Below are 16,179 nucleotides of genomic sequence, written 5' to 3' on the forward strand. Positions count from 1 at the left end.
TATTCACGTGTTGTTATAGTTGCGCCGCCTCTACTGCCACGATTCCTAAAAAAAAGATTTTCATTCCGTGTAGCCCCATCAAGCTCTCGCTGGATCTGCTTGTGTACATTTACATTTATGCATTTACATTTATGCACTTAGAAGACACTTTTATCCAAAGTGGCTTACAGTGCATTGAGGCTATACATTTTTTTTTCACCAGTATGTGTACCGGGGAGAGTGAATGCTGACCAATTTGCCCTCCCCTCATAAACAGAGGAACTATTATTGTTCTCAATAATAGTACTAACGTTTTTAACATACAAAAGGTCATATGCTGAGGATAATGTTTTATTGGTCACTTATCCTCTTATGTAGTTTTGAATCCTTTTTTTCTGCCTTTCTCCCTCTCGCCCTTTGTTTATGGTGCATGTGCATGTCCAACACCCTGACACAGCGCACTCAAAGTGAGAAATTACTTTTCTCATCCCTATAAGAACTGCTGCATCTGCGTTTTCACAGCGGTCTGTATTTATTTGCAAACACACACACACACACACACACACACACACACACACACACACACACACACACACACACACACACACACACACACACACACACACACACACACACACACACACAAACTCAAACACACACAGAGCATTAAATAACATACTATTAAGTGAGGCCATAGTTTTATGGTGAACAAGGGAGCCACTCTCCTCAAATAGTTAAAAATATCCCATTAAAGCATGCACAGAGTATTAGGCACTTGCATGTGTGTGTGTGTGGTGTAGGTAGGCCTACTCAGTGTAAAGGGAATCTCAGTTAAATGAACAACCTCTCTTGCTTCTCTCTTTACATTTGTTAACCTGTAATGGACAAGGTTTACATCTAATGAGGTGTAATTTGCATGTAATTTCGACTAAACGGTCAACCAGCACAACAGAAAACAACTTTATCTTTTTCTGGGTTGAAAGGTCCTATTACACAAAGCACTCCAGTGAAGAACCTTGCTTATTTTAACTGGTGAATAGTTCACTGAGAGAGAGAGAGAGAGAGAGAGAGAGAGAGAATACATGCAATGCTCAAAATTAACTGCTCTCTGTGCCTCATTGTTGTCATTGTATTGACTGTTGCAGAAAAGATGGAACATTTGTGGATACAGGCACTCTCTTTCTTTTTCTACACAGGGTGCTTGGAAATTGACATTTTCTCATTTGCAACGGCGACCTGGCCAAGATAAAAGTGTTGAGGTACAGAGAACATAAAAATTACACATGTAATTACAGACAAAAAAAAAATACACAATAAAAATAATAAGACAAAAATACAACGTGCAGGTCATCAGATCATACAATTAGAAATTTGTACAAATGTACAATTTTTTTTTTTTTTTTTTTTTTTTTTCATAATACAGTTTTTCTTTTTCAACTGCTTACAAAATCTTTATTTGTCACACAATTTCTGAAACCTGACACTCAAGCACCTGAACCACACATCAAATCTGCAAAACCATACACTAATTCTCGGCCTTTGACTCAGTTTTCAATTTTATAAAACACTTTTTGCAAAACACAACACACGATTCTCTATGTAACACACAAAAATCTTACAGGAATTAATATTATGGCAAAGGTGTTTGCAAATGTTTGCTTTTGAGATATGTTTGTGATATTTTGTGATAGTTTTTAAAATGTGTGTAAGCAGTTGAAAAAAAACTGTAAGGCATAAATTGTCTTCTTGCTGCTACAGTGCTGCTTAAAAACCCATTCATCTGCCTCATTTCCTGTGCTGCTCAAAAACGCACCACAGGGGGGTGCCAAGATATTTAAACACTTAGATTAACAAACAAATGTGAAGACATTCACATCTACAATATTTTTAAATGTCATACTTCCAAAATGTGTTTGAATATAATATTCAAATGTTACATTTTTTGTACATATTTGAATAATTGAGTCACTCAGCGTGCCGAAATCAAACTGCATTGTTGCATCCAATTGACAACTTTAACTGCTTGATTTTTGAAAGTGTATGAACTGTGTACATGCCTTCAGAATGTTCTATGAAAGAAATATTACATCTCAAAATAATCTACACGGTTTCATATAATTTTATACTATAGTTATTATAGTATAGCTTAATGGCTGCTATGTTTTAACAGCTTTTGAAATATGACAATAATTCAACATTAGATTTCACTTAATCTTGCATTTGTGCTTTTTATTTTTTATAATACACTGGTCTCAATTTATGTTGAATTTAGGTGCATGAAGCTGCATACAGCCAAGTATGGTGACCCATACTCAGAATTCGTGCTCTGCATCCATCCAAAGTGCACACACACTGTAGTGAACACACGCACACCGTGAACACACACCCAGAGCAGTGGCCAGCCATTTATGCTGTGGCACCCGGGGAGCAGTTGGGGGTTCTGTGCCTTGCTCAAGAGCTCCTCAGTCGTGGTATTGCCGGCCTGAGACTTGAACCCACAACCTTAGGGTTAGGAGTCAAACTCTCTAACCCTTAGGCCACGACTTTCCCATATATATATATATATATATATATATATATATATATATATATATATATATATATATATATATATATATATATATACAATAGAAAATTTTGAGTTGGAGAGCTCTGAAATTTTTTTTACAGTGTATGTGTATATATATATAATATATATATATATATATATATATATATATATATATATATATATATATATATATATATATGTATCACTATATATATATATATATGTATCACTATATATATATATGTATCACTGATCACATCTACATTTTTCTATAGGCCTAACTGAATTTGTGTGAATTACTGATCACATCTAAATGTTTCAATTGGCCAAATTGAATTTGTGTGAATTGAATTTTACAAATTTAATTAGGTCAGTTGAAAAATTTAGATAAAATATATTGAGTTGGAGAGGTTTTAAATTTTTTTTACACTATATATATAAATCCATCACATCTTCTGTGGAAGTCAGCAGAGAATCGATTGTGAGGACACAGAGCCTCTTCATGGGTGGTATCGATCTGCTCAACTTCTTAACAAAAACAAGTCCAGCTTTTGGTCCAGACACTGGTTCTAGTATTTCCTGCCCCAGAATTATATTTGGAGTGGTCAATGCTTGCCTATTATTAATAAAAGACTGCAAAGCCTTGGAAAAGCAAAGACTGAAAGGGGGAGACACAGTGAGGCACAGCTGACAGCCTCATCCAGATCAATGCTCCAATCTATCATGGTAGAGAGGTCATTAGGTCCTAATATAAAAGATGCCCATTTGATTTGATTCACATATGACTATGTGATATATTAAAGGAAAAAAGAGAAAGAAAAAATGTCTTTGCTTTTTTACAGTTGGGTAACAAAATTCAAACATGTGAAACAACTTATGTTTTTTTGCACACATTTTATTTAGTCAATATTAAAAAAAGACAAACAAACATTAGCATTAGGTTACACATATTACTTTATGTTAGAAGAAAATAAAACAGAATGTGAGAAGGAAGGAACTGATAGTCAACATTTGAAGTGGATCAAAAAAAGTTCATCAAAGTTGTCCTAAGACAAGAAACACATTTTGATTTTAGGTTTTAGGACAAAGGTTTTGATCCACTTCAAATGTTAGTGTACATATTATGATGAAATGTTTTTAAAACCAACAAAAATGCATTAGAAAAATCAATATTAGTCTTTTGAGGGTTGTCCTTGACCTTTCTTATGTCACACTGCTTTACTGGGCACAATGCTTTTTGGAGAAAATGTTTAATAATTTATACCACTGCAAATACAGTTCAGTGTGTGCTTCTCTTTGGTAGAACAGCTTTCTGAATAATGCTTTCCTGTTTTATATATACTGCGTATGTAGTCAGCTGTGTGTGTGTGTGTGTGTGTGTGTGTGTGTGTGTGTGTGTGTGCGTGCGCGCTCGTGCATGTTTACAATTGACTTTATCATTGATGAGAGTCTGCAAGTCAATAGAGCTTATTAAGAAAGCCAGACTCTCAGTCCTCGTTTAGATTGATTTGTGTTGCAGAAAGGGAGAAGGCTTGTGTGGAAGTAATGAGCAACAATAATAAACTATTACATAAAAACTGAGTCATTTGTTTCAGGAACATTTATGAAGATAACACTAAATGCCACATGCACAATCTCCCACTTTCATCAGTAACAACATTTACATGAACAACATGTTCATGAAAATGAGAACAGGAGCAAGATGATTTTTTCCCCCTCGGTAAACAAGGTAAAGAGTTGTATTATGTACCATTTGCACAAACATGCTTCTGTTTCATGAGACTGCCTCATTGATGTAATTTTATTTTTAATTTAAAAGTGCATCAGATTACTTAATTTGTTGACTATTTTAAAATCTTTTTTGTAACAATTAAAAAGTTGAAGTTGAAAAGTTTAATTGTAAGGTTTACATTTCATCTCGGTGTCAGTACATTTATGTTCACTTGGAGATTATAGGCATGTTTGAGATCAGGAATCAGAATTCTGTGTGTTTAATGAACAAGAAGCTGTCCCTGTGCATGACAGGAAAACATGTCATCTGTAAGTGTTTGTGGTTTGTAAATCAGCTTATCTTCTTCTGCATCCATTCTCAGTGTTTCTGAGCAGCGTTTCAGTAAACAAAGTATTACCTTTAAAAGTAATACCTTTAAAATAAAGTTCAAAATTTGGCATCATGTGTATGTTGCTCACGAGTTCTTATGTATCTTATTCTAAAATGTCATTTGCTTCCAGTTTGGTCAATGCTAAAAACAGAACATAAAAATTCTGCTTAAGTTAAGTCTTTATGGTTAAATAGCTTAAATTATACAAGGCAGCAAATGTACGGCTAGCAAAAGGAAATGAACTAAGGCAACCACAAATGTTCCATGGTAAACCACCTTCAACGTGATTGGTGTGACACCAGAGCAGTCATCTTGAGTTGTAAAATATATACATATAATCAGTCCCTGAATTCCCAGGGAATTGAACCCATGATCTTAACATGGATAGTGCCATGTTCTACTGTTTGAGCTGCAGGAATGCTAGATTTCTAACATTTTTCTTAGAACACCCCCCACCCCACCCCACCCACCTTTTGCTGTAATATGGTTGTTGATAGAATGAAAAGTCTGCTGTGAGTCTACTGTGGACTAAGTAACTCTGTGCCAAAAATCTAAACACTAACAGAGCAAAGAATGTTATATATTGTGACTAGGATTTTGAGCCAATGAAACAATTACTTAAATGGATTTAATTTAGAAATAATTTCCTGTATATATTTAAACATGTATCCTAGTGCTCTTAGAAGAGATCGGATTATTCTTGCTAGTTTTCCAAAAACAAACCAGACATTATTTTATTATTAGTATTATTATTATTATTGGCCTATTTAAATGCATATGTCTTAATATATCATATATCTTAATAATGCATTCTATTTAGCCAGGAGAAACAAATATTATCTGTCATCAGTTGCCAGTTAATATGCAAACATTATTTTTCACCAAAGTGCTTTGTGTTTTAAGACGAAGGTGGCCATTAACAGAAAGTTTCTACTTAAAGCAAGCCCCTCCTTAACTGTTCTTTACAGAGTCAACACACACAAAGATACAAAAAGAGTTCCCAGACATAAACTAATCTCATTTTAGGTAAGATATTTTATAAATTGATATCAATGTTCTTTTTTTGTATTATGTGTTTACTGAATATACAATTTTTGATACAGCCATTTATTTATTATTATTATTTTTTTTTTTTTTTAGACAAAATATCTTTTTAGTGTAAGTTGTTGCTCATTTATTGTGTGGTGCTAAAAACTCATTTTAAATGTTTTTTAATTTGTTAGAACATTAGGCTGGACAAAGGTATCTTAGCAAATTAGTTCAGTTGGAACAGTAAAAGATTAAAAAAAATATTTGTTTAAGGGTAAATTCCTTATGCTATGCAATGAACTGTAATAAATCTAATATAGGACATTTAATGTAATTTAATAGTAAAATACTGTTCAATTTATGTAAGTGAAAATGACCAAGTCATTCTATAATTTACAGACTGTTGAAAGACTTTTAAATTAAAATAAATTGACATTTGCAGAACTGCCTGTGACACTTCACATTTGGTGTATTTACATTGAAATTACTATATTTCCTATTAGTTCTTCTTACATATTATGTTACATCTCATGTTGTTAAATTAACGTTTATCACATTTTTTTAATTGTGTCATCTGTTACCATACTATTTGTTAGTATTTACCTCAGCTTTTGGAAAATCTACTTGTGATGAGCTTTGATTCTTCATGTGGCTTTCTCATTACCTTCTCTGTCTTTGTTGGTTGCCAGTTTATTGCAAAGATATGAAATCAGATATGAAATCAGTGGGCTGTTATTTGTCTGTGTATTCATGTATTTATTTATTTTCACAGTGTCTGATTAACAGAGATATTTTTGTCCTCTTAAACTAGTTATAATTTCTCCTTTATGCAAAGACCTTTGTTTACATTTCTTATTGAACTTGTACAATATAAACATGCTTATTGCAGAAATCCAAAACTTTTCTAAGAATGGAAAGCAGTAAGGTCGTCTCAACTGACAAACCTACAGTTTTCATTGAAGTAAATCCAAAGGTGATACAAGATACTGTTATTTTTTTTGATGGTCATGAGGCCGGAGGAAAAAATCACACTACGGTTCTTAAAGGATTTCTCAAAGCACAACCAAAGGCACTGGGGGTAATGCATTTAATGATGAATTATAAATTATGGTTTTGGGAATGTTCTGAGTATCTAATTTCTTCTAGATCACTGTATCCAAAAACACATTTTATGCCATCATGAATAAAATACCTGACCTATGTGTGCCCTCTAGACTGTCCAGATAATGATTGGAGCGATGGTCTTCATACTTGGTATTGTTCTTACCTCCAGTATCTACAATTATACTGCAATTCTTGAGTATAGTGGCATAAACTACTGGGGGTCCTTTATTGTAAGTTTTATTTAATGGTTTTGCTTTATTGCTTCTCATTTTAATTTTCAGAATGACCTTTAAATGTCCCTTGTTTGTTTTTCTCAGTACATCAGTGCTGGCTGTTTGTCTGTGGCTGCGCAGAATAAACATCATCCATGTGTGGTATGTACATAACCCGACTGGTTCGGCACATTATAACACATTGTTTTTAATGTATTTTCCCACTAGTATTAGTTATAACTGTGCACTTTAAATCACCTCAGGCTGTCATAAATGTAGAATTTCAGATATGATCTATTAGCAAAGACTGGTTGTCTCATTGTACTGTAGCTCGTAAAGCTTCTGCTGATAAAAGTCCAAAAAAAACTGGACCAATGATCAAGATTGCAACTAAATTTGCATCAACTAAATGAAAGGCTTGGGATAGTTTTTGCTTTAACATCTGTAACCCAGTGTTTGGCCCAATGTATATCTAACTTTCATATGTTTTTCCAATATTTGTCTACTCCAAATGAGCTGTTTTTAAATCTCCAACATATCACTATGTAGATTAGAATCTTTCAAATTTACTTCAGAATTATTATCATGACATACAGTAGAAGAAAATGGGAAAAGATGTTATACAACCCACCCCCAAGACTTTTTTAAGTAGGTCTTCCCTACTTAAAAGTAATTGTAAGTTTCAAGTCTTTTCAATGATCTGTTCTTTGAGTATTAAAAAAATACTCCTAGTGCTCTGAAACTAGTACATTCTGTTCCTACAGGTGAAAGCATCTCTTGGAATAAATGTGTTCAGTGCCATAACTGCAGGGATGGCCATTCATCTGATGGGCATACAGTTAGCATTGATATCAATGGATAATCCAAGTTTATATGTTGAGGTATTATATTCACAATGTGCAATATTTTGTATTCATGTTTAATTGTGCATTGATTTGTGTTTAGTTTTTTAATAGCTGTTATTTACTTAAAGGTACAGTTGAAAATTCTGTCATTATTTACTTGTATATGACTCTTAGCCTGCATGCGTAGAACACAAAACTGTACTGGTCACTCTGTAACATACAATCACATTGACTGGGGACAAGACATTTGAAGTGATCACAAAAGTAGTCCATATGATATGTGTACTATATTCCAGGCCATAAGATAACTTTGTGTGAGAAACAGGCTGAGAAAGTCATTATTTACTGACAATTATTAATATGAATATTTTCTGTTCAAAAATCGAACGTATCCTGTTTCTCAATTTTTAAGATCTGATCCCATTGCAGGAAAAGGCTCAATAGCAGATTTTGAAGTAAATAAAAACATGCATATCAGTCTGTTCCTCACACAAATATATATATTCTGATTGTTGAGATACTCTCAATGATTCCTGGTTTAATATATTTTTTGTTCAATTTTTGTAGTATTTTACTATGAGGGTCACTGGAATATTGCTGGTGTTCACCATTCCTCAGTTCATCATCTCCATCTATATCTCAGCACTTGGCTGCAAAGCCGCCTGCAACAAAGACTCCACAGTGGTCAATGTGCACTGAACTAGGTAAAGGATTTAGTTGAGATGACGCTATTATTGCTATAACGAGCTTGGCAATCAGTTTTATCACAACAATCAATAATTATTTGTGTCAATGTTTTTAGAGAACGATACAGCTCCACTGAACAAGCAGATTGATAAAACTAGCAGAATGTAAAGGAAATATAAAATGGCCTGAATGTTTCATGGTAAACTGCTTTTAACCTTAGTGCATAAATTTCATATTGTATGAAATAGATGAACTACTGTATAAGTCAATCACAACATGCTTTATTGTTTTTTCTTTATAATTTATCAACTGTATAAACTTTATAAACTGTATGGTGTAAGGTTTTTATTAAAATTAAAACTAACAGAGCCTGAGTCTCTTGTGTACTAATATATCTTGTCTGTTACTTCCAAGGAACACTTGAGTCACATCATACAGTCCAAAAGCTGGGAATTAATGTCTCAAATTGTTGCTCCTGATTTGTAAATTATATACTATATCAGTATAGTGTTACAGGCATGAATTATTTTGAATATTTTGTTATATATTGAAATGTTTACTTAAATATCAGGTGATATTTCAGTTTGTTGAGTTTTGAACATTTAATTTAAAGTTGGTTCCTTCTGGATTTGATTAAAAAGTAATTTAAAGCCTTACTCCATCATTTACTGATAAATGAGTCCCCAACTACAGGATTACTGGGTATGTTTGAATGTAATCATAGATATTTTTTGTTCTCAGATGACCATAATTTATGGTACCTTGAAGTTTTTAATCTATATGTAAAGCCCTTTGAATTTTATGAGGAAGGGCATAAACATAATCCTTAAAAGTATGATGCACGATCATATGACATATGCTCCACCTTAGCGGTTCTTCACAGTTCACACACATAAAGATACACCAGAAGAGCGATCAGACATCCACATCAGCACACCTCATTTAATTTCAGGTGAAATACTCTTAATTTATTAGTTGCTCATGTAACACTTATTATTATTTTAATTATAAAGTATATCTTTATATAGACACTTTGATATACATCAATTACAAATTACCATCATCTTTTGACTCTTTATTATCTTTCATACCAGCAATAGTTTTAGTGTAATTTGTTGCTCATTTAAGTTGTTTTGTGACTAAGGTTTTTTTATTTTTTTTGGATCCTTGTCAAAGTTTCTCTATACTTTTATCTTAAGTGTTTAATCAAGGTATTATATGAGCATACATTACAGTGATAACATTTTTAGATGTGCATTTTCTACCTTTACTTTTTTATGACAGTGTAATCTAAAAAATTTTCTTGTTTTACAAACAGTTTTATATCAATCAAGACAATGCTGTAAATATAAATGCAGATGTACTGTTTATGAAAAGCAGACAAAAGCAGCCTTAAATGATTTGTGTATTTTAATGCTTAATGCTTAAATGAATAATTTACCCCAAAATGACTTACCTTCATGTTGTTCCAAAGGTGTATAAATTTCTTTCTTCTGTGGAACATAAAAGAAGATTTTTGAAGAATGTTGGTAACAAAACAGTAGCTGGTAACCATTGATTTTCCTTTTTTTTTTCTTTTTCTTTTTTTCAGTATACTGTTAAAGGTTTAATTACCATCATTCTTCAAGTAATTCTTCTTTTGTGGGTAACAGATGAAAGAAAACCATACAGTTTTGGAACAACTTGAGAGTGAGTAGTTAATGACAGAATTTGAATTTTTGGTGAACTTTCCTTTTAATTGCAGGTGAAAACTTTGCCAAGAATGGAAAGCAGCAAGTTCATGTCAAATGACAAAGCTACAGTTATCATTCAAGTAAATCCACAGGTGAAACAAAATAATGTTATTTGTGATGACGAGCAGCAGGCCAGAGGAGCATATCAAGATACTGCTCTAAAAGGATTTTTCAAAGCACAACCAAAGGCACTAGGGGTAATGATGAATTAGAATTATACATTAAAAAATACATTTTGGGAATAGTGTCATATTGTCTTGTGTGATAAAATGAACAGAAAATAAAACTGTGTTGTCATATGTCATATTCTGATTGCTTTAAGACTGTAGTGCATAAAACATTACTGTAGCTTTTCCTTTAAACATAAAGATAATAAATAAATAAATAAACATTTAACCCCTATCTGCCCTGTCTAGACTGTCCAGATAATGACTGGAGTGGTGATTTTCTTGTTTGGTATTGTAAACACCGCTATCAGTACCTTTCTGCCAATTTTAATTTTTAGTGGCATCACCTACTGGGGATCCCTTATTGTGAGTTTCTTTTTCACTGCTTTGCTATCTAGCTTCTTATTCTAATTCCCAGAATGAACTTTAACATGTCCTGTGTATCTTTCTCAGTACATCATTGCTGGCTCTCTGTCTGTTGCCGCGCAGAATAAACTTCATCTGTGTGTGGTATGTATATATAATGTGCTGAAAAGTAGGGTAAAATGACTTTGTGATTTTATTCTCAAACTCTTAAAAATCAAATAGCAACAAAATCAACACAATTTTTCTATATATAGCTGTCGCTGCCTTAATATTTACATAATTTTGAATGAAAACTATAACAAGAACAACTGCTTTTTATGTAACTTGTATTTACATGAGAACTATATTTAAAAAAAACAAACATTTTTTTTGATCAGCATATATTTTGGGATGAGTAATAAAAACAAACAAACAAGTAAACAAACTAAATTCTTAAGGGAGATTTAAGCCACCCTAATACATTTGCGTAAACAGAATAAAATGCAACCACAAAACTTTCCATGATGAACTCTCTTTTACCACAGTAGTCTGAAACACTAGACCCTTTTACCACTAAAAGGATGTGGACTAACATTTTCAGTTTGCATAGTTAAAAACTTTTGAAACCGTTTTACATGTGTACACCATTATTATAACTATGTCACCTTTTAAGCATTAAACTTTCTTCCTGTAGGTGAAAGCCTCTCTTGGAATGAATGTGATCAGTGCCATAACTGCAGCGACTGCCATTACTATAATGGGCATAGAAATACTTTTTTTTTTAATGCCGTATCAAAGCTCTATTTCAGTACGCCTACTAAATGTACAATTTGCAATACTATATTAATATGATCTGTTTAATTTTGTTTTTAGTTTTTAATTGCTGTTTTATTTGGTTAAATGAATAGTTCAATCCAAAATGACAATTGTGTCACCATTTACCAATTTTACTATTAGAGATTGTGCTGGTCACTCTTTTCCATACGATTATAATGACTGTGGACTGGAAATTTCATGCTTCAAAATGACATAAAAGCCATATGATGCTTCCTAGTAATGTAATAATATTGAGAAATTCACTCAGTATAATTGCTGAGATATTATTAGTTAAACTGTTTTCATAACGGCATGTTGAATTTCCTTTTCTTTTTTTTTTTTTTTTTTTTTTTTTTTTTTTTTTTTTTTTTTTTTTTTTAGAGATATTTTTTTTTTTTTTTTTTTTTTTTTTTTTTGTTATAAATCCTTCAGTTTATCATCTCCATCTTTATCTCAGGATTTGCCTGCAAAGCCACCTCCAACACCGACTCTACAGTGGTCAATGTGGCACTAAACCAGATAAATGATTTTTAGTGTTGTGATGGTAATGTTATTACTATAATTATATAATTAATGGCAGTAAGGTTTATCCATGCATGTATTTTAATTTACATTACACAAGCTACAACCACAATGGTAAGCTAGCAAAATGAAGAGGAATTATAAAGTGACCATAATAGGGTCCAATGTAAACTGTATTTTAATACATAATATAGTAATACTAATATAATATTAGTCTACTACTATAAAATAATAGTCTTCAATAGTTAAGTTCAATTTTCAATAAACTATCTTTAAACTTGTATTGTTGAAATGTAGTTATGCTACATATAACATAACTTATTTACCCCTAATTAAAAAACAACAGCATACTTTATTGTAAACTACAGCCTTTTTCATTTAACTAGACTGGTGAAGAGTGTGACATTGGGTTTTTCCTGGTTATTCCTCACATATAGCCTATAAAAACAGTTGTTATGGTGTGTGCAACTTACTAGTCAAGTCAAGTCACCTTTATATAACACGTTATACAATACAGATTGTGTCAAAGCAGCTTTACAGTGTCAAACAGGAAAATAGTTTGTCAGTTATGCAAGAGGACAATAGAAAAGAGTCATTTTTTCAGTTAAAGTCAATCCATTGATGATTCAGTGATGTCATCATCCAGTTTAGCTATCTTCCAATAGTGTCTATAGTCAAACACCCCCGCCCCCAACCGCTGGTAATAATAACAAAATTAAAACTGAAAATGAGTCTGAATCTCTTGTTTACTAACATATTGTGTCTGTTACTTTCCAGGGATACTGAGTCATGATGAGGAGATCCTACTGTCCAAAAGTTGCAAGGAACTAATAACTCATACGGTTGCTTCTGATAATTCAAGCCAGTTTTTTTTAATTTATCATCGTCATCATCATCATCATCATTATTCTGTTCTATTCTATTCTATTCTATTCTATTCTATTCTATTCTATTCTATTCTATTGTTTGGTATTGCTTATTTAGGAGTCACACTCATGTTGTTTGTGGTCAAAACAGACCGGAAACCATATAGCTGTATAAAAAAAATTTAATTTTTATGAAATGAATGTACTATATTTCATTTCAGTGATGTGTTTTTCTTTATTCTTTGGTATTTTGAAGGGATTTCATGTTATTAAACAATATTCACAATTGATTTTTTGTTTTCAATTCATGCAGTATTTAAGTTAAAGTTTAGCAAAAGTCATTAAAATCCACTGAATGAGGCAGGTTAGCGACACTGGGGGAAAAACATCTGTGAGAGGAAAACATCTGTAATACCTTGGCGTATCCATTAGATGTATGTACAGTTCTATATATAAAAAGCAGGGTTGCATATTCCCTAGTTACTGAGAACAGTGTTATCAGACATAATTATTTATTTTTATTAGGGTTAGGGTTCTCCAGGTCCTTCAGAAACTGAGAGTTTTACCTATACCTCAATGCAGAGAAAAATCAGTTATATCAGTCCAAAATCCTGTTTCTCATCTACAACATCAGTCAACATGGCATCTTCATGGACGAGAGGAAGGTGGATGCCATCCCCAACTGGCCAACTCCCACCACAGTGAAAGAACCCTAACTCTTCCAGGGATTTGCTAACTTTGATCGCTGTTTCATCTTTAATTTCAGTTCCATCACCAGTCCACTACCCTATCTGCTCCGTGGAAAGCCCAAGTCTCAGTCCTGGTCTTCTGCAGCCACAGAGGCTTTTGAGAAGCTGAAGAAGGCCTTTAGCACAGCACCGCTCTGTCCATTCTGACTCTGACAATCCCTTCACCGCTGAAATGGATGTCTTCACCACAAGCATTGGAGTGGTGCTCTCTCTTTACTCAGTTTAATTTCCAAATCTCCTATCGTCCAGGTTCCAAACCTGATGCTGCAGGTTTCTCTGGGCAAGAGCACATCTCAGATAGTCAAAAAGACAGTGGAAATGTGTGCTGTGGTCAAATGAGTCCACATTTCAACTTGTTTCTGGGAAAAATGGATGTTGAGTTTTCAGTCCCAAAGACCAAAGGGACCATCCAGACATTCAGAAGCATTGTACAGAGACATATACTGCTATCAAGATGACGTGTTTCATGGGAAGTCCATGGTTATTAGATCAAGACAATGGCAGGGCTCATTCTGCACATGCTAAAACAGCGTGGTTTGACTGAATGTGCTAAGACTGGCCTCATGAAAAGGAGAGACAGATGATGACGATCATAGACTGCTAAGCATCTGAAGTCTTGTATTAAGTGAGATTGGACAAAAAAATTGCTTGCAAAACTTTAACAGTTGGTATCCTCAATTGCTAAACAATTAAACATTGTAATTAAAAAGAAAAGGAAAATTGATGTGACACAGTGTTAAACATGTCTCTGTCCTAACGTTTTTGGAGTGTTTTGCAGCCATCAAAATTTGTATATATTTACAAAATAAAATTAAGTTGGCCAGTGAAAACTTTATATATGGGAATGTTAATTTAATTAAATTTTTTCAAGGGGATTCTTGGAATATTGCTGACATTCTGCAGTTCATCATCCCCATCTTTAGCTCAGCATGTGCCTGCAAATCCACCAGAAACTCAAACTCACAATGGTCAATGTGGCACTGATTTGGTAAATGATTTAGTCAGTTTTATCTCAAAAACTATGCATAGCAATATGCACTTACCAGATCACTTACTAAGCACTTAGTCAACATTGTTTAATGTTGAGCAGGGCTCTAACTTTGAAGCTTCAGAAGGACTTGTGAAGATTTGTGAGTATTTTATAATTATTGGAAAAATGACCTGCAAAGTTTGGTTATAACCCTGATCAAACAAAATAAGCAAGCCCTTTGGGATTTTAAAAAAAATGACAGGCAAAGGTGAGTTGATCATGTTTGGAGCTAAACTATGCAGGATCATAGACCGTAAGGGCCTGAGTTGAGAACTACTATATGTCAACTTTATGTTGATGTTATGGTCGCACTTTATTTTACAGCCCTGTTGCATATGTAAATACTATGTATTTGGTTATAGTAATTACAATAATTGAGTAATAACTAGGTACTAGCCCTGAATGTACACTAAACATAACCCTAACCAGGCACATGCAGAGAGCTCAAGCCCCTGCCCTTTTCCCAAAATGAACCAAAAGTGCCCCTCTTTCAGCAGTTATCAAAAATAATATTGTGGCTCGACTGGCTCAAAACCTGTTTATTTCTATTATATCTGTCAATCAGAGACATCGCATTGCGTGCTTCTTAAACAAGCTTAAATTTCATTGGACAATGTGAAGTGGAACAGTATGAATACTATGTAGCCACTGTCTGAATTTTTTTTTTTTCTTGAAATTGCTAAAGTAGAAGTCACATTGATTGTAAGGAACGTTTAATTTACTCCTTACATACTGACATATACCATTTACCATTGGTTAAATGAAGCCCAAGTGCCACCAACAGGCCTATTATGTGAAGTGTATGCAGTTCAAGTTCAAGAACACACAAAGGTCTTAATTTTTTATAAATATGCATATTTATAAAAAATAAAGACCTTTGTGTGTACTTATACTTTCTTAAGAACACTATAAGTACAGGGTCGCCATGATTTTGCCAAGTAAGACATGTTCCTGGATCAACATCTTTTGATGATCCTGGATCAACATTATTGTCCAAAAATATAGACTTAACCCAGTCCCTACCCTTAAACCTAACCCTACCCATAATTTATTCCTAAAATCAGTGGGAAAGGATAGCTGATATACAAGGGTGTAGATGCACCTAACCCTGATTTTAAGCCTGAAACAGATATTTCCTGAAAAGTTTTATCTCTATTCTGATTGGTTGATTGGAATGTTGTTCCAGGATCAACAAGGATGTTGATCCAGGAACATGTTGTACCTGTTGAAATCATGCTTACCATAAGTACAGGTATGTGCACATACTGTAAAGTAAAGTGCAACCAACATTATATATATACAAAATATTACATATATACAAAAATATATTTGTGAAAACATTTGATAAAACTGGTTCACAAGTATAGCAAAACATGTATGCACACAGAAAAACAAACACAATGCAGTATGTTTCTTCTATTAAGGTATAGTCCAGTGTTCAG

General features: G+C 33.2%; 1 protein-coding gene and 1 long non-coding RNA gene across 2 annotated transcripts; both read left to right on the forward strand.

The window, feature by feature from the left end:
- Positions 1 to 2,820: 2,820 nt before the first annotated feature.
- LOC109070927 (membrane-spanning 4-domains subfamily A member 4A-like) lies at positions 2,821 to 8,852 on the forward strand. Its single transcript, XM_042724224.1, has 5 exons — positions 2,821 to 6,739; positions 6,876 to 6,995; positions 7,083 to 7,139; positions 7,742 to 7,858; positions 8,390 to 8,852. The coding sequence occupies exons 1-5, from the start codon at positions 6,572 to 6,574 to the stop codon at positions 8,519 to 8,521; spliced, it is 594 nt and encodes a 197-aa protein (XP_042580158.1). The 5' UTR covers positions 2,821 to 6,571; the 3' UTR covers positions 8,522 to 8,852.
- A 1,319-nt stretch (positions 8,853 to 10,171) lies between these two features.
- Positions 10,172 to 11,571, forward strand: LOC122137365. Its single transcript, XR_006154796.1, has 3 exons — positions 10,172 to 10,439; positions 10,659 to 10,775; positions 10,863 to 11,571. It is a non-coding gene; the product is annotated as an uncharacterized LOC122137365 (long non-coding RNA).
- Positions 11,572 to 16,179: the final 4,608 nt, after the last annotated feature.

This window comes from Cyprinus carpio, chromosome B5, assembly GCF_018340385.1.
Source record: "Cyprinus carpio isolate SPL01 chromosome B5, ASM1834038v1, whole genome shotgun sequence".
Classification (NCBI taxonomy): Eukaryota; Metazoa; Chordata; class Actinopteri; order Cypriniformes; family Cyprinidae; genus Cyprinus; species Cyprinus carpio.